At 46.2% G+C, this 24,314-nt stretch overlaps 2 protein-coding genes across 10 annotated transcripts in view; one reads left to right on the top strand and one right to left on the bottom strand.

Annotated features, from left to right (window-relative positions):
- The first annotated feature begins 1,250 nt into the window (after positions 1 to 1,250).
- On the top strand, positions 1,251 to 7,372 carry LOC138411181 (NLR family CARD domain-containing protein 3-like). 4 transcript variants are annotated; one of them, XM_069530389.1, is made up of 7 exons: positions 1,251 to 2,315; positions 3,191 to 3,325; positions 3,426 to 3,545; positions 3,972 to 4,186; positions 4,405 to 6,181; positions 6,420 to 6,593; positions 7,132 to 7,372. In XM_069530389.1, exons 2-7 carry the CDS (start codon positions 3,198 to 3,200, stop codon positions 7,355 to 7,357), a joined length of 2,640 nt encoding a protein of 879 aa, XP_069386490.1. In that variant the 5' UTR covers positions 1,251 to 2,315; positions 3,191 to 3,197; the 3' UTR covers positions 7,358 to 7,372. The 4 variants fall into 4 exon arrangements, with proteins under 4 accessions (XP_069386490.1, XP_069386496.1, XP_069386492.1 ...); XM_069530391.1 differs by lacking the exon at positions 1,251 to 2,315 and having other exon boundaries at positions 2,334 to 3,325; positions 4,408 to 6,181; XM_069530382.1 differs by lacking the exon at positions 1,251 to 2,315 and having other exon boundaries at positions 2,334 to 3,325.
- A 1,276-nt stretch (positions 7,373 to 8,648) lies between these two features.
- Positions 8,649 to 24,314, bottom strand: part of large2 (LARGE xylosyl- and glucuronyltransferase 2) — a 32,426-nt gene continuing 16,760 nt past the window's right edge. For 5 of the 6 annotated variants that reach the window (XM_069530442.1, XM_069530409.1, XM_069530415.1 and 2 more), the window contains 14 exons: positions 22,056 to 22,276; positions 18,756 to 19,045; positions 18,458 to 18,540; positions 17,866 to 17,989; positions 15,742 to 15,913; positions 15,118 to 15,222; positions 14,849 to 14,961; positions 13,475 to 13,600; positions 13,157 to 13,312; positions 12,704 to 12,867; positions 12,326 to 12,604; positions 12,084 to 12,230; positions 11,801 to 11,996; positions 8,649 to 11,539 (listed from right to left, as the gene is read on the bottom strand). In XM_069530442.1, the coding sequence (XP_069386543.1) occupies positions 11,342 to 11,539; positions 11,801 to 11,996; positions 12,084 to 12,230; positions 12,326 to 12,604; positions 12,704 to 12,867; positions 13,157 to 13,312; positions 13,475 to 13,600; positions 14,849 to 14,961; positions 15,118 to 15,222; positions 15,742 to 15,913; positions 17,866 to 17,989; positions 18,458 to 18,540; positions 18,756 to 19,045; positions 22,056 to 22,161 (2,259 nt within the window). In that variant the 5' untranslated portion in view covers positions 22,162 to 22,276 and the 3' untranslated portion in view covers positions 8,649 to 11,341. The remainder of the gene's footprint in view (positions 11,540 to 11,800; positions 11,997 to 12,083; positions 12,231 to 12,325; positions 12,605 to 12,703; positions 12,868 to 13,156; positions 13,313 to 13,474; positions 13,601 to 14,848; positions 14,962 to 15,117; positions 15,223 to 15,741; positions 15,914 to 17,865; positions 17,990 to 18,457; positions 18,541 to 18,755; positions 19,046 to 22,055; positions 22,277 to 24,314) is intronic. The other variant, XM_069530450.1, reaches the window with a different exon arrangement.

Raw genomic sequence — 24,314 nt, 5'->3', positions numbered from 1 at the left:
CTTGACACCGTGGACTCACTCCAGTTTTGTTCGGCAGGAGGACGTGGAGATGTGTCGTCCATCTTTATTTAAAGCCACTGATCGTCTTTATGTACATTATTATTATTATTACTCAGTGTTCAAACATACATTTTACTGTTTCATTCGGACTTAACTCAAAGACGGAGGATTGAGGGAGGGATGTTCAGTAGACGGCACATTAACCCAGTGAATCAGACACAGGGCTGGACTGGCAATCTGGCATACCGGGCATTTTCCCGGTGGACCGGCTTCCCTCGATGTCATGTTGACGGCCCTTTAATCTGAGACATCTGAGACAGAACCAATTATTACGGCCCACCTCTTCCCTGTATTTAGCTATGCGCGAGTTTGCGAGAGTGGAAGACGGCAATGGACAAACCAAAGCGTAAACTTAAAGGTGGAGCTGAAAAGCTCAGGGCCAAAAGGCTCAAAAATCCAGCCGCCGGAAAATGTGCTAAAATAACGGACATGTTCAGTGGAGGTGCTTCGGGAGCCCCCTCCACCTCAGGTGAATCAAGCACCACCAGCACCAGTGGACAGGGCGAGGGGGCTAGCTGTAGCGATCCACCCATGGAGGCGGCACAGATGGTGGAAGAGGGTGACGGTGGTACTAGCCATGAACAGGGAGGAGGACATGATGAGTCCGAACCCGAGGGTCATGGACTGAGTGAGCAGGTAAGCACCAGGTAAGCAGCTATTAACATAAGGATAATACGTGTAGATGATGGATTTGAATTTAGCCTGCGATACACGCCGTTCACAGGTGGAATGCTGTAATAATAGTCGTTGGAAAGTTTTTATTACCACGTAGTGTTACACTACTATGGCATTGCACAGTGTATCTAGCGATGCAACTTGGGCCATTATGGTAATAGCCGAGCCAATTTATTACAGGGGGCTGGTGGTTATTATTGAGGTGGTTGTCGTCGTCTTTTTTTTCCCAAACGAGGCGCAGCTTAAAACTTTTCTTTTCGTTGAAATGTGTCTCGATGACAAGCGATTAGTGTTCTATGGTGGGACGGGTTATAATGAAACGGAGAAATTGGGGGATTCTGGCCAACGTTCGGTTCTTCTGTGTTGAAAATAAGCTGCTTCCCCCCAAAGACCCTGCCAGCTCACACTCTATCTGTGTGTGTGTGTGTGTGTGTGTGGACTGTAGTCGGTGTAGACAGACAATAAACATATCCACATTACCACGACATAAAAGTGTTAAAAATCTGATGGTGTATGTGCCCCCCCCCCCTCTCTCTGTCCAAGGAGCTGATTGGACTGAAGAGAGCAGATAAGGCCAGTTCATCGGCAGCTGCCAGGGGCTCTCTTCTCTCAACGTCCAGGTTTTCTGCCAGCTATCATGACACATTTACAGATTCATTTTAAATAAACAATTGAGTGTGAAGTCACTGCACATTCCCTGGTGTTTTTTTGGTACCTGAAAGAGAGTTTTTTAGTTAAATTGTGCCGTTTTGTTCTCCCAGTCCAGCCCTGACAGTGACTCACACATTGAGATAAGATGAGAGGAGCAGAGTCCGTTCACTTTAGCTTCTGTTTCCTCCTCCACTCTGAGCTGCTCTCACTGTCACTAATAAACTCTCATCACTAGTGATCAGGACCTGATCAGTTCATGAAGTGACTCAGTGTCTGTTTGAGTCCAGAGTTTATGAGGCTCATTTAAACATCATGAAAAATGACCAGTCAACATTTTACAGCTCAGTAACATGAGACGCTCACAGTCAGGACTCAGTGTGAAAGTGAAGATCTGGATTCATGATCCTACATCAATTATTAACTAAATATATGATCCAATAAAACATGAACTGTGAACATGAACCAGTTCATTTTTATGGAACTGGACTTTGAACTGCTTCAACACGGAGGAGGAGCAGGAGAGCAGGAGAGTGTCAGACTCCATTTTCACTTGGAGGAGCAGGAGAAGAAAAGTGAGCAGGTGAGTGTTCACACAACTTTCTGAAAGTTTTACTGTCACACTCTCTCACCTGCTGTTAACATCCATCTGCTGATCACACGGCTCCAAGTTTGTCAGTTCACACCTGGTGACAGACGTAGTTTCCATGTGATGGGATCACCAGAGACAGATGTGAACAGCAGGTGTGGAACAAAGTGTCTTCAAATGACTCATTAGCAGAGTTAACTCACAATTTGACTTTTTATCTTCATCACATCTGTTAATCAAGTGTTTAATACAGAATCATACATTACAGCAGTGTTTACTAACCTGTCGATCCCTGTAAAGATCTGGACTCTGAGGTGTGAGAGACATCGACCTGCAGACACAGGTACATAGATATATATACATAGATATATCTGTATAATTATATTATATATTCAGCTATACTGAATTTACGGCACTTCTCCGGCAAAGGCGAAGCTGCTGCGGCTACAGGGATATCATGAACTGAAAGAGAAGCTCTTCACAGACAAATACATAATGAGATTATGCCAAAACTTTGAATAAATACATTTGTGTGTGTGTCCGCAGACCGCTGTGTGAGTAACGTGTCGCGGATCATCAAATACGTTCAATACTAAACGAAATATTCAGCCTGCATTGGTCGATGAATGTGGGTGATTCTTATTGTATCTAAACAAATTATGAAGAGCTTCTCTTTAGGTTCATGAAATCCCTGCTGAGCACAGTGCCATTACTGGGTGTGTCGGGCTCTCCTGTGAGGTTGGAGACATGCCGAGGCCTGATAACAGCTGCCTGATGTAGTAGATCTGCCACGATTAAAAACGGAGCGAACTTCCTTGTCAGAAGAACGGCATAGGGCGGGGCTATCGGGGGGAATTTTGGCCTGTACACGCATTCGCCAGTGTGTTACTGATGAACTCATAGTTTAATATTGCTGCAACGAGGTTGTGAGCGGACTAACTCATTGTCACTCACTTTTAGCTATAGCATCCACACGTTACACAAGACGTCAGTCAAGTTTCATTTCATAAATTCAAATGTTTAATTTCCTGAACGGAATATATATATGTATATATATACACACACACATTAAACCTACAACTGTCTCAGGTTACCATGACAACAGGGAGACAGTGTAGGAGGTTGACTTTGTTATATTTGAAGAAAAAGTGAATTTACGTACCTGTCTTCATTGTGTGTGTTTGAGATCACAGTCAGTGTCAGTGTCTTTCCTCTCAGACTGAAGATGAGTGGTTATGAGGAGGAAGAGGACAGAGCAGAGTCTCCAGAGTTCAGCTGTGTGTCTCTGAAGAGTGACCGGTCCATGGAACATCCTCTATTGTTCAGTAATGAACCTGGACCCTCACACACAAAGTAAGAGACCTGCTACAAACATGTGAACCTCCAAACTGAATCCTCAGAGAATGAATCAGTGAATGATGAGTTCTGAATAAAAACATGTTTGTGTTTGCAGAGGTCAGGACCACAGACTGAGAGCAGAGTCTCCAGAGTTCAGCTGTGTGTCTCTGAAGAGTGACCGGTCCATGGAACCTCCTCTATTGTTCAGTAATGAACCTGGACCCTCACACACAAAGTAAGAGACTGTTTCTACTGTGAACTGATCTGAAGAGGATGTAGTTTCCTCTAGTGTGGCCCCTGCATTAGGACACAGCTTCATTGAAATTGGTGACTAATCTCTCAGAATCCCTCAAAGAGCTCAGACCTCCACCAAGGCCCAACACGCTCCTGATGAAACCACTTTGAAATTCACTACATACTCATTTTTATTTGGATCTGCAGCAAATTTCACTCACTCATAAACATCAGTCCTCTGAACATCTGGTTCACAGAACACATCCTTCACCAAGTTTACTGGTGATCTGTTCAGTGGTTTTTATAATCCCACTAACGAACAAACCAACCAACACACAAACATACAGGGTGGAAACAAAACCTCCTTGACAGAAGTGATGACGACCTGTGACTGTGACATTTGACTTATCAGGACATGTCTTCACAGAGAGAGGAGGAGGAGTCATGTTTCTGAGGAGGAGCAGTCGTCCCGCTGTGCTTCGTGTCAGGACGTCCTGAAGGATCCAGTCTCCACCAGCTGTGGACACTGGTTCTGCAGACAGTGCATCACCTCATACTGGGACCAGTCTGGTTCTTCAGGAGACTCCTCCTGTCCCCAGTGTGGACAAAGATCCAGAAGAGGAGCTGGAGCTCAGACAGCCGGTCAGAGCAGCACTGTACATGTGTCTGCTGATGTCTTCACTTCTGACAACAGCACATGTTTGATTTTGTTCCTTCATACAGCATCAACATTTCACTTGGTTAAAGAAGCACAAAGTTCAAAAGCTTTGATTTTCTCTAGTTTTTCTGTATCTGATGAAAACAATCAGCAGATTCTCAGATTCTCTGTCTTTAGACTCACATTGTTTCTTGTCTTTCAGCAGATCCGGGTCTGCAGGAGGTTTTAGACCAACATAAGATCAGTCTGAGGAGGAGATGTGAACATGTGACTGAAGGAACTGAGGAAACAGGAAGTAGAACCCTCCTCAACAGGATCTACACTGAGCTCTACATCACAGAGGGACAGAGTGAAGAGGTTAATACTGAACATGAGGTGAGGCAGCTTGAGACGGCTTCCAAGAGGAAGAGCCTCCACGACACTCCCATCAAGTGCCACGACATCTTTAAAGCCTTCACTGACCAGCAGAGCAGCATCAGAGTCGTCCTGACCAACGGCGTCGCTGGCGTTGGAAAAACCTTCTCGGTGCAGAAGTTCACTCTGGACTGGGCAGAGGGTTTAGAAAACCAAGATGTGGGTCTGCTGGTTGTGCTTTCGTTCAGGGAGCTGAACCTGGTGAGAGACGAGCAGCACAGTCTTCTCACGCTGCTCCGTGTTTTCCATCCAACATTACAGAAGCTCACGGCAGAGACGCTCGCTGTCTGTAAACCTTTGATCGTCTTTGACGGCCTGGATGAAAGCAGACTTTCTCTGGACTTCAACCACAGGGAGGTCGTGTCTGAGGTCACACAGAGGTCATCAGTCAACGTGCTGCTGACAAACCTCATCCAGGGGAATCTGCTTCCCTCGGCTCTCGTCTGGATAACCTCCCGACCTGCGGCGGCCAATCAGATCCCTCCTACATGTGTTGACAGGGTGATAGAAGTACGAGGCTTCACTGACGCCCAGAAGGAGGAGTACTTCAGGAGGAGAATCAGTGATGAGGAGCTGAGCAGCAGAATCATCTCACACATCAAGACGTCCAGGAGCCTCCACATCATGTGTCAAATCCCAGTCTTCTGCTGGATCAGTGCTACAGTTCTGGAGCACATGTTGACCACAGACCAGAGAGGAGAGCTGCCCAAGACCCTGACGGACCTGTACTCACACTTCCTGCTGTTTCAGACAAAGAGGAAGAACAACAAGTACGGTGGAGGACATGAGACGAGTCCACAGCAGCTGATGGAGGCTGACAGGGACGTTCTTCTGAAGCTGGGGAGGCTGGCCCTTAAACATCTGGAGGAAGGAAACATCATGTTCTACCAAGAAGACCTGGAGCAGTGTGGTCTTAATGTCACAGAGGCCTCGGTGTACTCAGGAGTTTGTACTGAGATCTTCAGAAGAGAGTGTGTGATCTTCCAGAAATCAGTCTACTGCTTTGTTCATCTGAGCGTTCAGGAGTTTCTGGCTGCAGTCTACATGTTCCACTGTTACACCAAGAGTAACACAGAAGAACTCAGGAACTTCTTGGGAACAATCCTGGATGACCTCCTGAAGAGAACCATGAAGAAATCCCTCACCAGTAAAAATGGTCATCTGGATCTGTTTGTTCGCTTCCTTCACGGCCTCAGTCTGGAGTCCAACCAGAGAGTCTTAGGAGGCCTGCTGGGTCGGACAGAGAACAATCCAGAGATCATCCAGAGAATCATCAACAACCTGAAGGAGATGCAGAGTGATGACATTTCTCCTGACAGAAGCATCAACATCTTCCACTGTCTGACTGAGATGAACGACCACTCAGTACATCAGCAGATGCAACAGTTCCTGACGTCAGAGAACAAATCAAAGGAGAAACTCTCTGGGATCCACTGCTCAGCTCTGGCCTACATGCTGCAGATGTCAGAGGAGGTTCTGGATAAGTTGGACCTGAAGAAGTTCAACACATCATACCAGGGTCGACGGAGACTGATCCCAGCTGTGAGGAACTGCAGGAAGGCTCTGTGAGTCCAGACATGATCAATAACATGTTGAATCAGTGAACACATCCTCTGCCACTGTGTTAGTCTGAATGAACGCTTGTACCAGATCTGAAAGGATTCTCTTGAGGTGTTTTTAAGATAAAATGTTCATGAGGCAAAAAGAGGATTTACCAGGGTGAGGGTCACATGATCACGTGTTGTATGAATGTTGTGTTTTCTGATTTTATTCTCACAGATTTGATATTTTCTTTAATTACAGACTCGGTGGTTGTGAACTCTCAGAGACTCACTGTGAAGTCGTGGCTTCAGCTCTGAGGTCAGACCCCTCACATCTGAGAGAACTGGATCTGAGTAGAAACATCCTGCAGGACTCAGGAGTGAAGCTGCTGTGTGCTGGACTGGAGAGTCCAAACTGTCGACTGCAGACTCTGAGGTCAGGTCCTTAAATCCCTGAATGTTCACTTTTCCAACGTTCCTTCTTATTTGGTCATTATCTATTTAAATTGAATTGTCTCAGTTCTGCTCTGCTCACTGTCCCTCACCCAGCCTGTCAGTCACGTCCACCTCATCAGCCCAACTCCATTCACCTGCACACACCTGCTCCTGATCACTAGTGTCAGTGAATAACATGTGGACTGAGGCCGAGCACTCGTCCTCCTCAGGTTCTCAACAATAAGACACGTTCTTATTGAAGCACGTTGGACAGTTGATGAGTATAGAACCAAACAGGAAGTGACTGTCAGGAGCCATCTCTACTTTAAACAGTGTTTAATGACACAAACCTACTCAGTGACCAAACACACAGAGAAGAAGGTGATGAATGAAACAATGGTCCAACATGTCTGATGTGATATTTATCTTCAGGTCACAGACTGGACTGAGGTCAGCAGCATGTTGAGAGTCTGTGTTGACATGATGACGATCCACAATAACAGGAGGACACATTCAAATATTCACATTTCTTTATCCAGGTTGATGAGCTGCAGTCTGTCAGAGATCAGCTGTTCTTCTCTGGCTTCAGCTCTGAGGTCAAACCCCTCTCATCTGAGAAAACTGGATCTGAGATACAACAAGCTGCAGGACTCAGGAGTGGAGGAGCTGCTTGATCTACAGCAGAGTTCAGACTGTCGACTGGAGACTCTGAGGTCAGTAGATGTTTGGAGTCAGTCCACGCTGCTTTCATCAGTATTTTACTAAACACAGTCAGTATCACAGTACAGATCCAGGGTCTGTACTACGAAGCAGGATTTGTGGTTATCAGGTTAACTTCAGGTTTAGTTTTTTCAGTCCTACGAAGCTCGTTCACTTCTTCTCTGGTTAAATCACCATGGTAACTGATGATGAACGGCTAACCTGCTCCGAAGCAGGTTAAGTTGGAGATCAACCCGTATAAAAGCTCCGCCCACTGACCAGCGTGACTCTCCACTGTTGTGTGGTGCACACTCTCCTTAAAGGGACGGAGAAGAGAAGTTTAAACCAACGTCTGGTTGGTTCAGTTGATCTCAGCCACTAACACACCCAGTACATCTCAATCTCTCCAGACTCATCCTGTCACCAAAATACCAGATGCTCTCAGTCAGGTCCCTGAAAATAGCTCCATGTGTTTTTATTGAGTAGTGACGTCAGAGGTTTGCACCACAGTGTGTCCTCAGAGACAGTGTGTCCTCAGAGACAGAGTGTCCTCAGAGACAGTGTGTCCTCAGAGACAGTGTGTCCTCAGAGACAGTGTGTGTCCTCAGAGTAAGAGTGTGTCCTCAGAGACAGAGTGTGTCCTCAGAGTCAGAGTGTGTCCTCAGAGACAGTGTGTGTCCTCAGAGTCGTAGTGTGTCCTCAGAGACAGTGTGTCCTCAGAGACAGTGTGTGTCCTCAGAGACAGAGTGTGTCCTCAGAGACAGAGTGTGTCCTCAGAGTCAGAGTGTGTCCAACTAAAGCTCATCATAGAGACCACATCATGGGATTCAAACTCTGCTGTCAGTCAAACTGTCCATGTCTGTGATTGGTCATGTGCAGTAAACCCCGCCCCTTTTATGTGACACATGTCTTCACCTGTAACAGCAGGAAATCCACCTCTCAAGTGTCCACTCTGCACTTTCACATGCAGAGGAAACACACGTGATGGTCAAAGTGTGTGCAGCTCTTAGCGTGTTCATTCCAACACGTGAACATGAAGCAGAGAGGAAGCTGCTCCACCTCTGAACAGGACTGAAGTCCCTGCTGCTCTTTATACTGGATGTGCTGCATCACTGACTCACAGCTGATGAAGTGAGTCTCTGTCAACACTGATGTCTTCTTCTCTCAACAGATGGTGTTGATCTTTCTCTAGGTGAGTGTGAAGAGGACAGTGTGAAGAGGACAGTGTGAAGAGGACAGTGTGAAGAGGACAGTGTGAAGAGGACAGTGTGTGTGGACGGAGGCTGAGCTGTGTCCTGATGATCCAGAGGCTGAAGCAGCAGCAGCTTGTGTGTAGAGCGGCTCTGACTGGGCCTTGTTGCTGGGAGGCAGAGTGGAGACAGAGCTCCAGAGGACGTGGCCAATAGATCCGTTTCACCTAAATCTTACAGACTGAACCTTAAAAGTGCTTTAATTGGTCATGAAGACGAGAAAAGATGTAAATAAATAACAGGTAAACACAGAACCTGTAAAACGTCAAAGTCTTTCTATCATTTTCTGTTCTAGACACATCCACATGTTGTATGTTGTCATGGTGACCAACACGTCATCTCAGTATAAACCATTAATGAACTGACGCGTACATTTAAAGAGCATGTGAAGTGTCTGGATTCTTCTGTTATTATGTTTGTATTGACAATTTTCATCGGCCGAATCAAACGCATGGACGATTAAATAAATATTACATTCATGGATATCTTGGGATATTTGTGGCTCCGCAGGGTCAGAATTGAAATAATCTCAGGATTTGAATTCACTGGAAACTCTGCAGGAGCTGAGGAGGGGTCTGTGCTCTCCCCGGCCGCTGCACGTTGTCTGCAGAAAAACAAAAACCCTCAAAGCAACGATTACAAAAAAAGGGCAAATTTATTTAAAGCACTTACATAGAAAAATATGATTGATTTGAGTCAACAATAATAAATAGAGCGCCTGACTGTCCCCAGGCCCTGTCAGTACAACAGTACAATCAATATCCAGTTTCACAATACAGCAAAGGCACTAGCATTTACCACGATCAACAACAAGTCAATGGAGGGGGCGGGGCTCCGCAGGACACTTGTCATCAGAAACTCAGGACGAGCCCACGGCCGTCACTCGTATTCTGCCCCCGACTCTGATTCTCAGTGGAACTCAGTGTGAATCACTCTGGATGCTGTTTGGATGCAAAGATGATTTTTAACAGAAATAAAAGATGATGCAGGTGAAGAGTCACAAATAAAAGCGGATGTTAAAGCTGGTTTCCCCCGAGAGGCGTCGACGTCCCATCAACATGACTGGAGATCCAAATAAAATGAAGTTTGCGCTGCTCTTTGAAATAGACATTTGGATAAACCTACATTTACTCTGAGAGATGCTCAGATTCAGTCACTTATATAATCAGGATTTAAAACCATGGATTTGGATTCTTCGTCTTTCATGACCGACAACGATTCATGAAAAGAATCAACGAGGTCGATGGGACGGACAAAAAACAAACGAACGCTGAAAAAGAGAAAAATCAAAACAGGTAAATGAAACGACACATTTTCCTTCTGCTACGTTTTTAAAATCAGATCATTAAACTCCACGTCTTCTGTCCTGAGTCTGTTAATAAAGATGGACGACGAGACAGGACACCCCCTTGTGGCTGGCTGCAGTACAGCTCGTAAATACCGCCTCCTCCATGTTAGCAGATTGGACATGGACCAAACTAAAAACAGAAATCAAAATAGACGTTCGAATCTTAGGAATCATTTGACAAAATAAATATTTGACAAGATTTTTGGTTTTAAATGTTTTACATCAGGAATGAAATTCAGGATCAAAGTGGTCATGCACGTCTAACACTGTGATGTTGTCCTGTCCAATATATTGTCTAGTGTCACCACGACGTCTTTTTAATGTTGAAATGAACTGTTCCATTCTGTACTGAATAAAAAATCCTATTCATTTCATTAATCAATGATTCTGATACATTCTCTCTGTGTTTTACTTGTGGTGAAAATAAATTATTCTCCTATCGAATGATAAATATACGAATGTACAGCGAGGCCTTGACACCGTGGATTCACTCCAGTTTTGTTCGGCAGGAGGACGTGGAGATGTGTCGTCCATCTTTATTTAAAGCCACTGATCGTCTTTATGTACATTATTATTATCATTACTCAGTGTTCAAACATACATTTTACTGTTTCATTCGGACTTAACTCAGAGACGGAGGATTGAGGGAGGGATGTTCAGTAGACGGCACATTAACCCAGTGAATCAGACACATAAAGAAACTAAAAGCTCCTGAACTCATTCTTATTTCAACATCTTTTGTTTCTTTCAGACGGATGAAAAATATGAGAAGAACATGATCACCTGCAGGAGAATCTGGTTTTGACAATAAGCAGGAAGCATGTTAAAGACCACGCACACACGTGATGGATATTTAGGTCATAAAATAGATCAAAATAAAAACAAATGATTTTTAGTGAAAAATTATTCCCAAAACATTGTTGTTCATTATTCATTGGTTTTGATTTACACTAGAAAAAAATGAAAAGCATGAAATATGTAAAGTGATAAGGCTTAAATCTTTCTCCAGTTCGACTCCTCACACCGTCGTCTACTCTGGAAACCACTCGGCTCTGTCTCAGTGTCTTTGAGTCGAGTGTCCAGATGTTTTGCACGTGGACGGACTTGTCTTCGTGAAAAAGCCCTGATTGTCAGAACAAAGTGTAAGAATATGGTAAATTTCCCGCTATAAAACTTGTCAGATCTGTGTGAACGCTCTGTGATCGTCCCTTCAGCCCGCTCAGTCCAGCATTCAGGAAGTCCGCCGTCACTCCGTCCTGGACAAGTCTTTGTCTCTGCGTCCTGTCGACTGGAGGTTAATGCACAGGAGCCCGCCATATTTCCAAAGGGGCTATAAAGCTTTTCCGTCATAGTCGCACCATGGCGTCACTATGGCCGGCCGCGCGGCGCCGTGTCAGTACGTACCCGAGCTCCCAGAGCTCAGGGGCTGACGCACTCGGAACTCGACGGCTCTCAGATGTTCCTCTGGGCGGTGAGATACTTGAGAGCGGCCGAGCCGTACTTCCTGGACAGGTCCTGGTGGAACTCGTCCTTCAGAGTGTTCAGACAGTTGCGGTAACTGGAGCTGGAGCGGAACTTGGAGATGTCGAAGCTCGGAGCGTGAGGCATGTGGATCATGAAGGCGTTGGGAAGGACCATCAGGTCGTACTCCTGAGGGGAAACAGAGAAATTAGATGAAAATGATGAAAATGGAAGTTCTTCTCTCATCTCAGTAACAGTTTAGCCTTGATAAGGAAACGTTGCTGTAGGTTTGTATTGTTCGGTGGAGAAAACTAAATTTACTTCACTGTTGAATTTTCTTATTGGCTTCTAACACATATCCAGAATATACTTTCCTTCCCACCTCAAATAAAAATAAAGAATCGTTTCCATGGATCGACTTTTGAATTTCTACATCATCATCATCATCACCTGTGCATCCAGCTCCATGATGTGCGACACCTTGTTCCAGCCGAAGCCCACAAACCGCTGGTCGTACTCCGGACAGTCTCGTCTCACCACCACGTACGGTTCAAAGTCCGGCTCCCACTCCACCTTGTAAGGGGTGGTGGCTGTTCGCCATTTGGCATAGTTGGTAGGAGCGTGACCTTTGGGCCACACGTGATACCTGGAGAGGGCAGAGCGTTGAAGGTTAAATGACGATCACATCATCGGTGTCTGGCACATTATTCCCACAATGCCCTGGTGCAGGCACCTGAAGGTGTAGAGAGTCCCCATGTCCAGCATGGAGAGCAGCTCAGCTTTGGATTTAGGGAAGGACAAACGGTAACGAAGAGTCTCGAACGCAGGAACGACCAGAGCCTTCTTAGTGTGAGCCATGTCCAGCTGCACCACGGACTTCCTGTACGGGGCAAACAGACGAGAGCGATGAGCAGGGTTTGTATAAAACGCACGTCTATAAAGTGCGAGCAGAAACAGTGCAGCTGCTGCTCTTACCTGAGGTAATCGTAGAGACCGTACATCGGCAGGAAGTCCACGTCAGTCAGGAACACGTACGGCGTGTTGGCGTTCTTCAGCGCCACGTTCCTCACCAGGTTGACCGGGTAGAACTGTCCCTCCTTGTAGACGATGTGGTAGCCGACATTTTTGCGGTTCTTGAGGACCTCGGAGGCCTGAGCGTAGCGCAGGAACTGCTGAGCTTCAGCGTCGGACATGTAGAGCGCCAGGCTGATGGGACCTTCCCAGTGTTTACAGATGGCCTCCAGCATCTGCAGCCTGCAGGGGGCGCACACAGGTTACATTTGCATTTAGTGCTGAGGAAATAAGAATTTAAGGGGCTTAACGTTTGAAACAGGTGACGTGTGGTCGGGTTACCTGTCCATGGAGAGCTGAGCCACCAGCGTGATGTCAGTGTCGTCCTCCGCAGGCGTGTACTCGTACTGCAGGAAGTAGAGGTGCACGCGGTGAACGGTGAGACGCTCTCGCCGGAAGTCGTAGCACTGATCGTCCTCGTCCAGCTCCTCCAGAGCCGTCTGCAGCTGAGGAGACAGGAAGAAGCTCAGAGCTCTGATGAACCACTTTCCAAGTCAATCTGAAGTGAACTGAACTGTCTCTTTCTTCTTCTTTGGACAAATCTCCGTCAGCCGTTTAAACCAATTACATTATATTTGGATTGTCGTCGGGATCTGACAACGCCAAGCATTGCGTTACCATAGCAACCACACTCCCGTTGTGCAGTGACAAGGCGAAGGGACTTCCTGTAATGTTACAGCCTGAGTTCAGCATTAGAGCAGCTCAGTGTCAACCGGCCTCTCTGTAACTACTAACCTGGACGCTCTGCGGACCGGCCTGACTCGGGCAGCCGAACAGCTCTCGCCTCAGCAGGTTTCCGTCGTACTCCAGGAAGGTCAGATAAAGGTTCCTGAAAAACTCCACGTGTTTGTTCTTCACGCGGAGCTTCTTCGGAGAGTTCCAGTGGATCACCTGAGAGCAGAGGACACACAGGACACTGAGGACATTTACTTCAGTTACTTTTACAAATGTACTCGCAACCGCTTCAGATGTGTGTGTGTGTGTGTGTGTGTGTGTGTGTCTGTGTGTGTGTGTCTGTGTGTGTGTGTGTGTGTGTGTGTGTGTGTGTGGTACCTTGAGGTCGGACACCTCGGTGTAACACTGCTCGGAGCGAGTGTGATCAGACAGCTGGACGTTCCAGAAGCAGGGCAGCTGGTGGACCAGCACCGGGTTCTGCTTGATGAAGGCGTTGAAGATGTCCTGAACACAGAAGACGGAACTGACACAGTTAACAGCTGCTCTGCTGGTTCTACTGGGTTCTGTGTGTGGACTAGTTCTGTGTGTGGACTGGTTCTGTGTGTGGACTGGTTCTGTATGTGGACTGGTTCTGTGTGTGGACTAGTTCTGTATGTGGACTGGTTCTGTATGTGGACTGGTTCTGTGTGTGGACTGGTTCTGTATGTGGACTGGTTCTGTGTGTGGACTAGTTCTGTATGTGGACTGGTTCTGTATGTGGACTGGTTCTGTGTGTGGACTGGTTCTGTGTGTGGACTAGTTCTGTATGTGGACTGGTTCTGTATGTGGACTGGTTCTGTATGTGGACCGGTTCTGTATGTGGACTGGTTCTGTATGTGGACTAGTTCTGTGTGTGGACCAGTTCTGTATGTGGACTAGTTCTGTGTGTGGACTGGTTCTGTGTGTGGACTGGTTCTGTATGTGGACTGGTTCTGTGTGTGGACCAGTTCTGTATGTGGACCGGTTCTGTATGTGGACTAGTTCTGTGTGTGGACTGGTTCTGTGTGTGGACTGGTTCTGTATGTGGACTGGTTCTGTGTGTGGACTGGTTCTGTATGTGGACTGGTTCTGTGTGTGGACTATAGGTCTTTATGTGGACTGGTTCTGTATGTGGACCGGTTCTGTGTGTGGACTAGTTCTGTATGTGGACTGGTTCTGTATGTGGACCGGTTCTGTATGTGGACTGGTTCTGTATGTGGACTGGTTCTGTATGTGGACTAGTTCTGTGTGTGGACCAGTTCTGTATGTGGACTAGTTCTGTGTGTGGACTGGTTCTGTGTGTGGACTGGTTCTGTATGTGGACTGGTTCTGTGTGTGGACTGGTTCTGTGTGTGGACTGGTTCTGTGTGTGGACTGGTTCTGTGTGTGGACTGGTTCTGTATGTGGACTGGTTCTGTGTGTGGACTAGTTCTGTATGTGGACTGGTTCTGTGTGTGGACTAGTTCTGTATGTGGACTGGTTCTGTATGTGGACCGGTTCTGTATGTGGACTGATTCTGTATGTGGACTGGTTCTGTATGTGGACTAGTTGTGGTTCTATATGTGTCGGTTCTGGTTCTGTGTGCGTTCTGAATCTATATTTCCAAACTGGTTTGTACTGAACGTTAAAACATTGACTGATGAAGTGAAATCCTCATCAACACGTTGAATCAAACACACACACACTAGAGTAAACGTGTGTTTCCTGTCCTCGGCGGTCGGACGTGTCTCTGACCTGATCGGCGAGCGACGTGCTGAGCATGCTCATCAGCTCTCTCTCCGCCGTCAGACGCCACATCTGCTCCCAACCGATTCTCCGCAGCCGCTCCAAGTACAGGAGGATGACGCCTGCAGGAGAACCACAGGGAAACTGCTGACAAACCCAAACGCTGTGATGATGCCGCAGGACGCAACATCCCACACTTCCCCAGTAATCAGAACTTCAGTGTTTCTGTGTGAGTTCGTGTCTGACGTGTTTTCCAGCCTCAGGATCTGAGCAGTCACCTGTGTTGAAGCCTCGGCCCAGTGCAGGCCAGGGTTTGTGGTTCTTCCACAGGTTCCCCAGGTACCAGTCGCTCTGGTTCTCCACCAGACCGATCACCTGTTTATCTGCCAAGAAACACATACGTCAACATAATCAAAACCAAGATCAAAAATTAATTCAGTCTGTTGGATTTTCATTTTTTATTGTCATTCAGTATTAGTTGTTCATCAGTCAAGGTCACTCAACGGCTCGGTTTTAAATCGCAGGTTTTCCTCCAGCTTCAGGATCCTTCAGAAGCACGTTAGACCCGGTTGTCTTGTCGTCCCTCCACCACAACCGACAATAAACATCAATGCTGACCTCCTCCCAAAACTTGAAAATGAAGTCATATACAGGATATAACAGTGTTGGCAACACGTAGCTATAGCAACAACATCCTGCAGGTCCTTTAAAAGCTTCTTGACAGTGAGACAAGAACCGACAAAGAAGCTGCTTGAGTTTTTAAACCTTTGAGGAGGAATCCGGTTCGTTCGTGTGTGAAACCATTTATCGATTATCACAACACTCTCTCACATATTTCTACTATTAAAATGAAAATCACGAGCGAGGTTGTTCCACGTTCTAGTTTTAAATAAAACTCTCACCTGTAAACTTCCTGAAAATGCCCCAGAGCTCGGCGATGTCGGTGGCGAAGGTGATGTCCGTGTCCAGGACGATGACCTTTGACAGGTCGGAGGGTAAAGCTTTGGTTAGCGTCAGCTTCATCAAGCCGTAAATACCTGAGTAGTGTTTGTTGGGTATCCACGACACCTCGGACTGAAACGAGAGGAAAACGTGTGTCAGTTCACGTTCACTGTAAATCTTCAGCTGGTTATTTCCCATTATACATAATAACATATTTATCATGGCCGAGGCTGCGTGGTTCATTATATATGTGCAGGGTTTAACACGGCTCACACAACATTCAGCAGATTCTGGATTTTTATTTTTCCGAATCCGCAAATAATGTCTTTTAATTAATTCTCTCGATTCAGAGTAAGTGGATCTGCGTAAGTGCATCATCTGCAAATATAATCGTCTTAGAGCCGGAGCCGCTTCTCTGCTTTAATGTGACTTCATGGAAACTGAAGAGAGCGAGTGCAGGTCGAAGCATCCGACAACACAAAGGACTCATTGTTCAGCACAAACACTGTGAGGGCGGAGAATGTGATGATGTGAGGGATGGAGACGCAGGTCTGAGACACACACACACACACACACACACACACACACTCGCACTCTTGCATTCATGGCGTTCCCTGTGAGAGCACATTCATCAGATTTACGTTCGCAGACACAGTTTAGTGTTTTTGTGCTGGAGTGTCTCTTGACTTTGGGGGGAAAGTGTTTCACCAGCTCGTCTGTTGTTGTCGTCAGGTGAAAACCTTGAAACTGCCTTTGTGCTGATTGTCCAGCTTTAACTGTCATCGATTAAAAAGCTTTTAAAACTTTGTTCCTCTGAATTACACATCTACAAAAAGAAGGCACCTCTCGTTCTGAAAACGTCTTGAAGACTTTCTCCTACGACTCAGAATCCGACTTTATTTAGTGTCTCTCTACAACATTATTGTAACAGTGATTAAAAAGGAGAAAACGTGAATACTTGACTCGTGCATGTATCGTATAAAAACAATATCGAGGTTCAGAGACATTAGAAAAATGTATTTAGTTTGATTTCACTTTATTTTGTGATCACACGTCTATTTAATCTGTCTGTTCATATTTTAATGACTCTGTCTGCGCTGGACTGTTTTCTGTGGTTTGGTTTTTTCTTTCACCTCGGCCCACTCCTCTTCATCAGTTCATCTCTCTGAGGCACCAACACATGAACGAGTTCGAATTAAGCCGGAGACTTTTCGTCTGAATCCAGAGGGAAAAACAGAAAAGGAGATTTGGATAAAGTGAATGAGACGATGAAGTGTTTGTGAGTCACAAAGTAACTGCATCGTTCTGTCTTCACGTGTGAACCACCTCAGGTCAGACTCATTAAAATCTGCTGTGGATGACGTGTTGTCCTTCATTCTGGTGCCTGCTCACCTTCCCCCGCAGCACCGGCGCCAGGTTGTTATGTCTAAACCAGAAATGTTTGTCCATAACGAGGTGCACGGTCCAAAACTAATGACTAGATTTCTATGTGGCTGAATATCAATATCCAAAGTCCCCAGAGCAGGAATCCTGATAATGTCAGTGAGCTTTCATCGCTGAGGACAACCGTCCACATCATGACCTTCATCGGGGAGTTACGTTCAAGACGAGTTACCTATATGTTCAGTGGCTTGATGGCCGATATTGCTCAGGTACTAGAAATACCGCGCCGCGGTTGAAAGCCTCCGCGCTCCGGAGCAAGTCACATTCAGGAGGCCAAAAACCTTGTGATGTGACCTTGACCTTTGAGCTTTGGCCACCAAAACCGAATCACTCAACCCGTGAGTCTGAGTGAATATATGGGCTGAATCTGAAAGAATTCCCTCGAGGTGTTCCTGAGATTTCACATTCACGAGGTAAACGTGTTGTAAGAGACGTTCGACCACCGAAATGGAATCAGACGACCCCGAGGCAGCTTCAACAACCGTCGAGCGCCGACCTCCTGGTTTAGAATCCTGATTTCTCTGACTCTGGGTGGGGGGGGGGGCAGATATATGAACACATTTATCTCCGCACAGAGCAGCAGTGAGTGTGTGTGTGTGTGTGTGTGTGTGAGTGTGTGTGTGTGTGTGGTCCTCTGTCACCTTGAGTTCGTCTGCGTCGTAGAAGCTGACTTGCACAGACGGGACCATCCAGGACTGGAAGAGAGAACTCAGGATACGATTGGCAACTGTGTCTGTGATGAAATGAAAGTGAAGCGGATTTCTCCTGAGAAACAGAAAGAAAAAGACGTGGAGAAGAAAGAGTCGTTGTTTACTGACAACATGTTCTGTATTTTAAAATCCCATGAAAAAGCCTGAAACATGTTTCTAACGCGACAAATCTGATCCTCGAAGCAGCTGCAGCGGAGGTCAAATATAGGAAAACGGCACTAAAGTGATATTTAAATCTTTAAAAGGAACAAAACCACGTGAGCGGAGCTGATTTAGGTCGACAGAAAATCCAGAAAACAACAACTAGACCCTGAAATCTCCTCCGCAAATAAATCCTGAGCACTGAAAATATGACATCGCTCGTAACCAGGGCACAAAAACACACTCCTGACGATTTACAGGCGAAAACCTCTCGATATTTTCTGCTGCCTGTCGGATTTTCAAAGTTTCACAAATGAAAAAGAAAAAGCTGATCGACAGACGGAGCGAAATTTAAAAAAACGCTGCGGACGAACACACTCACCGGTGAAAGAGGACGGACTTGACCAGCGTGACCACGTCTCTGCTGGCGTTGTGACCGGCACAAACGCACGCCACGTGGATCAGCTGCGGACACAGAGGGATGAAGATGAAACTTCAAATGTCGCCATTTGACAGATTTTATACAAACTTCCCAAAAACGTGTAGTTTTAATACTGAACTTCTCACACACGTGCGATATTACGTCACGTGGCGACAGTTGAAAACTCATCATCTGAACTGATTACATCATCACATGTGTATGAGCAGTCTGACGCCTGTGCTGCGTCGTGTTTCCTGACCTCGCACTTCTGGACGGTGGGCGACCGGGGACACTCTGTGTGGTTGCTCTTCTCCTCCGCTGTGTTGTCCCCGTCCTCGGGTCCCGTGTCCGCCGACGCCCCCCACTGCTGGTTACCGTAGTTTCCGTCCGGCTGCTGGGCGGCGGCGCCCTGCGACTGGCTGAGCTGCAGCCGGATCTGTCGGTTCTCCTCTTCCACCTCTCGGACCCGGGACTCCAGGACGGCTCGCTCCAGGACCTGAGCCGCCGGCGTGTCGGCCAGACAGGGAGCGAGGAGGAGGGAGCGACCATCTGAGGAGGGGACGGAGGCGGGGTCATGATGTCAGAGAACTCGCAGAAGCTTCAGTTTGAAGTCATTGAACACATGTCGACATTTTACCGGTGACTTTTTTAAAGTGAATAATTCACCTGTTGATCTGACCTCAGGAGCCCAACGCACCTGAAAACACGTCACGTGACGGTTCACGTACACCGGTCATGTGATGTAAACAGGAAGTAGATTGTCTCCTCTTACTGACGGGACCTAATGTGGATCAATCCGTTGTCTTTCTCTTCATCTTATCCTCTTTCTTTCTTTTCTAACTCTCTCCATCTTTCTTTTTGGGAGGGCCCTTCCCTCTTTTCCTTCTCTCTCTCTCTCTCTCTCTCTCTCTCCCTCTCTCCCCCAGCAGAGCAGCAGCTGGCCCACAGCTGAGGAGTGAGGCATGCTGGGAATGTTCACACCCTCGTCTGGGGTGAAGTGAAGAAAAAAAAAAAAAAAAAGACGACTGCAACAAGAATGTTTTTAAATTCAACATGTTGAGTTAATTGTTCTCAATGTTTAAACATTTCTCTAGTTTGAATCACGGTTCTGTGTTCACAGTTTCTTTTATCTATGCAGGAAATAAAATATTTTAAATATAAAATTGTTATATTTTTATTTTATAGGATTATACAAACTTAAATATTATCTCGAGAGTTATACTAATGAAGACGATTATTTAAGTGTTATACTGTTGAGTCATATATCAAATCAGAGTCGATCGATTGTTTTCTGGACAAGAACAGAAATGTACTTTGAATACCTGTGTGTCGTGTTGTGTTGTGTCGTGTTGTGTCGTGTCGTGTTGTGTAGAAATAGTGTAGAAAAACATTCTGAAGACGAGACGCAGCAGAGACGGAGAGAAGGTGTCAGACGACACTGGAGAGAAACTAGAATCTGATCTGGGGTTTATTTCTGAAGCAAAGAAACAAACTCCATCAGCACACAGAGCTGAAGCTGATACACACCGCGTGTGTGTGTGTGTGTGTGTGTGTGTGTGTGTGTGTGTGTGTGTGTGTGTGTGTGTGTGTGTGTGTGTGTGTGTGCGTGCGTGCGTGCGTGCGTGCGTGCGTGTGTGTGTGTGTTTTCATGGGATTATGGGTAAAGAAAAGTGGCCCGGCTTTCGTCAGGTGTGACCAGGAGTAAGAAAATGATCCAGTTTAACATCTGAGGATCACGTTCACCGTCAAATCATACATTTCTTGTTTAATGACCCGCCAGTCGTCTGATGTCACTTCCTGTCGGGTTCACCGGTGATTTATCTCAGAGTCACTGACGCGCGACGGCGGTTTAACTTCCCACAGGAGCCTGACAACAGGTTACGTTCCAGTCCATCAGTCTTTATGAGCTTCTTCAAATCGTGAGCCGAGATCTTTACGACCTGTTCACTGATGATTCATTAAAAAAAACTCGCAGGTTGAGTTTGACGCACACACGAGCTGAACTCAGGCGGTGGCGTGTTTGCCCATGACACATGGGGGGGAGGGGTGTCGATCACGGAGCTGTGTGTGTGTGTGTGTGGTTAAATATGAAACATGTCCTCTTTATGTGAAGCCACACTTGGACTGGTTGCTACACAGTGAAGTTAATGACGCGTCAGGAACACTAACGACTTCCTTTAGGTTCCACTGAGGACGGAGCAGCAGCCAATCAGAGAGGGAGGATGTTCGTCTCATCAGAAACCGATATACATGTCTGAAAACAGACGCCCCCTGCTGGTGGCCCCTGACTCACTGCAGAAGACTGTTGTTTTAATGCTGGTGTTTAAATCTTAGATAGAAACACGTAACCATGATCGTGACGACGCCCTCACACGACGAACAATGAAGTGAAGTCGACGGGAGGATGAGGAGAGACGTCGAGAGTTTTGAAAAGAGGTACGTTTCTGTTGAGAAACGTCCAGAGCAGGAATGGAGCCGCAGCTTCTGACTGAGCTTTACTCAGATGACGTGAAACCTCTGGATGAAAAGACGTATAATTATTGGTCAATGTGGCTCGTTGGCGGAACATTTTTCATCAAGAATCCACAGAAGAGAAAAGAAAAGAGGAGAAGACAACGATTTCAGTCAGTTCATGAAGACAAATATCATTTCTGTGAAATTAATATTTTTCATCTCAGATAAACCAGAATCTTTCTCATGGTGAATATCAGGTTTTCATCTTTGTGTAACTCGAGGAAAGGTCAGAGGTCAGTGAGGAATAAAATGTAAAGGAGACATGATGTCGTTTCTCTCCTCAGCGTCTTATTTCCTTTTTTCGTATGTGTAAAAGTTCTGCAAAGTTAAAAATCCAGAATTCTTCGAAAACTTTGAGGTCGACACTTGATGTTAAAGTCTTTGTTCTTTAAATAAGTTCAGATGAAACGACCTTGATCTTTTTGTGTAAATAACTTCATCAGAATCCATAAAGAACTACCTGACCAGTCGGAGCAGGACGGGAGAGCTGCAGCGATGGACAGTTTGAGGACACTGATGTTTTCTTCAGAGCATGAAAACATTTTCCAATCATCACATTAATTGAAGCTGACTTTATGTTTTCATGTCCGTTTCAGGTTTAAGTAAAAATATATATCACAAATCAGTTCAGCCAAAGTGTGTGTGTGTGTGTGTGTGTATCACAGCGTCAGCGAGACTGAATCCTCTGACCTGACCTCAGATGTTTTGGCCGCAGACGAAGCCTCACAGGCTCCGACGTTCCAGAATGAAAAAATCAGACCGAAGAGAAAATTGTCTCCATGTGTTTAAAATGTGAATTTAATTTTCAGATTGAAGAGACGTTGAGCTGAGTCTCATAAAAACTCCTGATAATTGATGTTTTCTGTTCTGGTCGGTTGGATTCCTGCGACTGACCCAAACCTCAGCTCCGCTCTTTTATTATAAATCACTGTCAGACACACTGAGGTCTGCACACTGAACTGAATCATGACCAACATGTGGTAGGAAACGCTGAATCATCATCATCATCATCATCATCATCATCATCATCATCATCAGCGCTCACACTCACTCTCCAGGTTTCCAGCCAGCAGGTAGAGCCAGGTGAGCAGGACCACGGCCGTGAGAGACGCCACCAGCAGCTTCAGGCGTCCGCGACACAGCAGGTTCATGGTGGGGCGGCGGCGCTGCGGCTCGGAGGGTCGGGGGAGAGGGGGAGGGAGGGGGAGGGGAGGGAGGGGGAGAAGTTCAGGTGGGACTCGGTCGCTCGTCAGGTCGCTGCATCACCTGAGGAGAGAGAGAGAGAGAGGAACAGACCTTCAGCTTGTTTAAATAAAATTACATTAAGTTGATAATAACAAACTTTATTTATATCAGACTTTTCAAAACAAAGTTTTGTGACAGGACGGCGTCAAATAAAATCAGCTTAAGAGGAGAGAGAGAGAGCTGAAGGACAGACGGTGAGACGGCAGCAGGAGAAAGTGAAATAAAGACGAGCATCGTGTCCACGCTGACGTTTCCGTCCAGTATGAGCGTAGATCCCTCCCCCTGCACGGAGCTCCTGCTCCACACGTCTCTGTCGGGACTTTATCGCCGTCAGCAGCTGAATCAGCCGGACGCAGGAACACAGAAGACGCAGCTTGGACACGAGTTTCCTCTGAGGAGCGTGACCTCCTGCTGACCTTCAGGAGACAACACTGACCACAGAAACAAATGTGGACATCGGACCCTCTTCTCTTTCACTATCAACACACGTGGACTTTAAGGCGACATCCTCACCGCGACGCTTTCCCTCTTGCTGATTGAGTCTTTTGTTCACGATGTGTTCTTCACTGATTCGTCAGGTTCCTGTCACGTGACCCATCACTGCATTAAAACAACCTGCGTCAGCTCAGACTTTTTCCCGGCAGGGGAACATTTTTAAAAAAAAATAATAATAACTTCCCTGTCATCAGCTTTTAGTTTGACTTGCCATCGTACGAGTCCCTCAGAGAATTGTTCCCGTGTCTTTAATACAAGTTTGATAATAATGAAAACAATCAGAATCACAGTGAAGGTTTAATACTGAAGGAGCAGGAAGTGATTTTATATTAACTCTGGTTCTTCAGCAGCCGCAGATGAAAACGATTCATGTTCAAACTGTGGCGATAAAAAAAATGTGTCTTTGATATTTTAACTGTTGTTAGTTTAACTTAAAATTTAAACTTTACTGAACCTTTTGAAATTGTAGAGTTACAGCAGAGGAGACGCTTTAAAGTTGGAAATTGTTTTTCACCGACTGATTTTTAAATCACATTCATGGATCCAGAGTAAGTTACTGTCAAAATGACTGACGGGTTTTATAATTTATTTTAATTTTAATGTTCTGCAGGATTTCATCAGTGACTCTGTATGAATCAGAAACATTTTCATTTACGACAAACGCACACGGTTCATTATTAAAAACACTACAATCTGAACCCAACAGACGTCTGAGCTCGGAGGAGATGATTTATGAGTTAATTAGTGAGGCTGATGTGTTCGCTGTACGTCGTTAAGAGCAATGAAAGGTGCTGAGAGGGAAGAAAAGAGGGGAGAGATGGGGTGAGCGAGCAGAGGGAGGAGGAAGATAAGTGAGAGGAAGAGGAAGATAAGGAAGGAAATGGGTTGAGGACAGGAGAGAAAAGAAACAAAAACAGGGAAGAGAAGAAACATGGCAGCTGAGGAGAAGCAAAGAGACGAACAGAGGGGAAAAGAAAAGCATCGGTTAATGGGGTGGGGGGGGGGGTTGGCCTTTCAGTGTAAAACAGCGAGGAAATAAAAATGAGGGACAGTGACACTAAAAAAACCTCTTTCACTCGCAGCTTCTGTTGATTCTGCACAAAACGCTTACGCTCCTCTAATCGCAGCCGTAAAAAACAGAAGGCTCGGCCGTCGATGTTTAGGAGGAGGCGCCGGAGGACTGCGGCGCCTTGCTGCCTCCTCGCTCGTCTAATCAGAGCCGAGAGCAGGGCGGAGGCGCAACGGATAACTCGGCGTAATGGCTGTGAATTAAAGGATAACACGGTGACCACAGAGACTCAGCCCGGGACGGTTCCTCTGAAAGAGTTTTACTCCGACTTGTTTACTGAGCCTCAAAGTCTTCGTTTGTCCGCCCAGCGACAAACGACTCAAAGTTCCCGAGGTTGAACTCTGACTCGTCTTCGTGTAGAAACATTCGAGACGTCTCGCCCGGTCTGAGTCACGTCACAAAACAAGATGTCTCTTAATCCAGAGGCTACATTTGAAGACCGATCACAGCGGCGAGACTTGACCGTCCCATTTCGAGGGCTCCTTCAGATGCGTC

This window comes from Paralichthys olivaceus, chromosome 1, assembly GCF_024713975.1.
Source record: "Paralichthys olivaceus isolate ysfri-2021 chromosome 1, ASM2471397v2, whole genome shotgun sequence".
NCBI classification, from domain to species: domain Eukaryota; kingdom Metazoa; phylum Chordata; class Actinopteri; order Pleuronectiformes; family Paralichthyidae; genus Paralichthys; species Paralichthys olivaceus.
Note: the sequence above shows the minus strand (reverse complement) of the source record. Positions and strands in the feature narration are given on the sequence as shown.

Excerpts from the sequence above, each read along its gene's own strand:
- LOC138411181 (XM_069530389.1), top strand. The coding sequence starts at position 3,198 with ATGAGTGGTTATGAGGAGGAAGAGGACAGAGCAGAGTCTCCAGAGTTC. Across the intron at positions 3,326-3,425 it reads CCTGGACCCTCACACACAAA|AGGTCAGGACCACAGACTGA; the intron begins GTAAGAGACCTG and ends TTGTGTTTGCAG. Across the intron at positions 3,546-3,971 it reads CCTGGACCCTCACACACAAA|AGAGAGGAGGAGGAGTCATG; the intron begins GTAAGAGACTGT and ends ATGTCTTCACAG.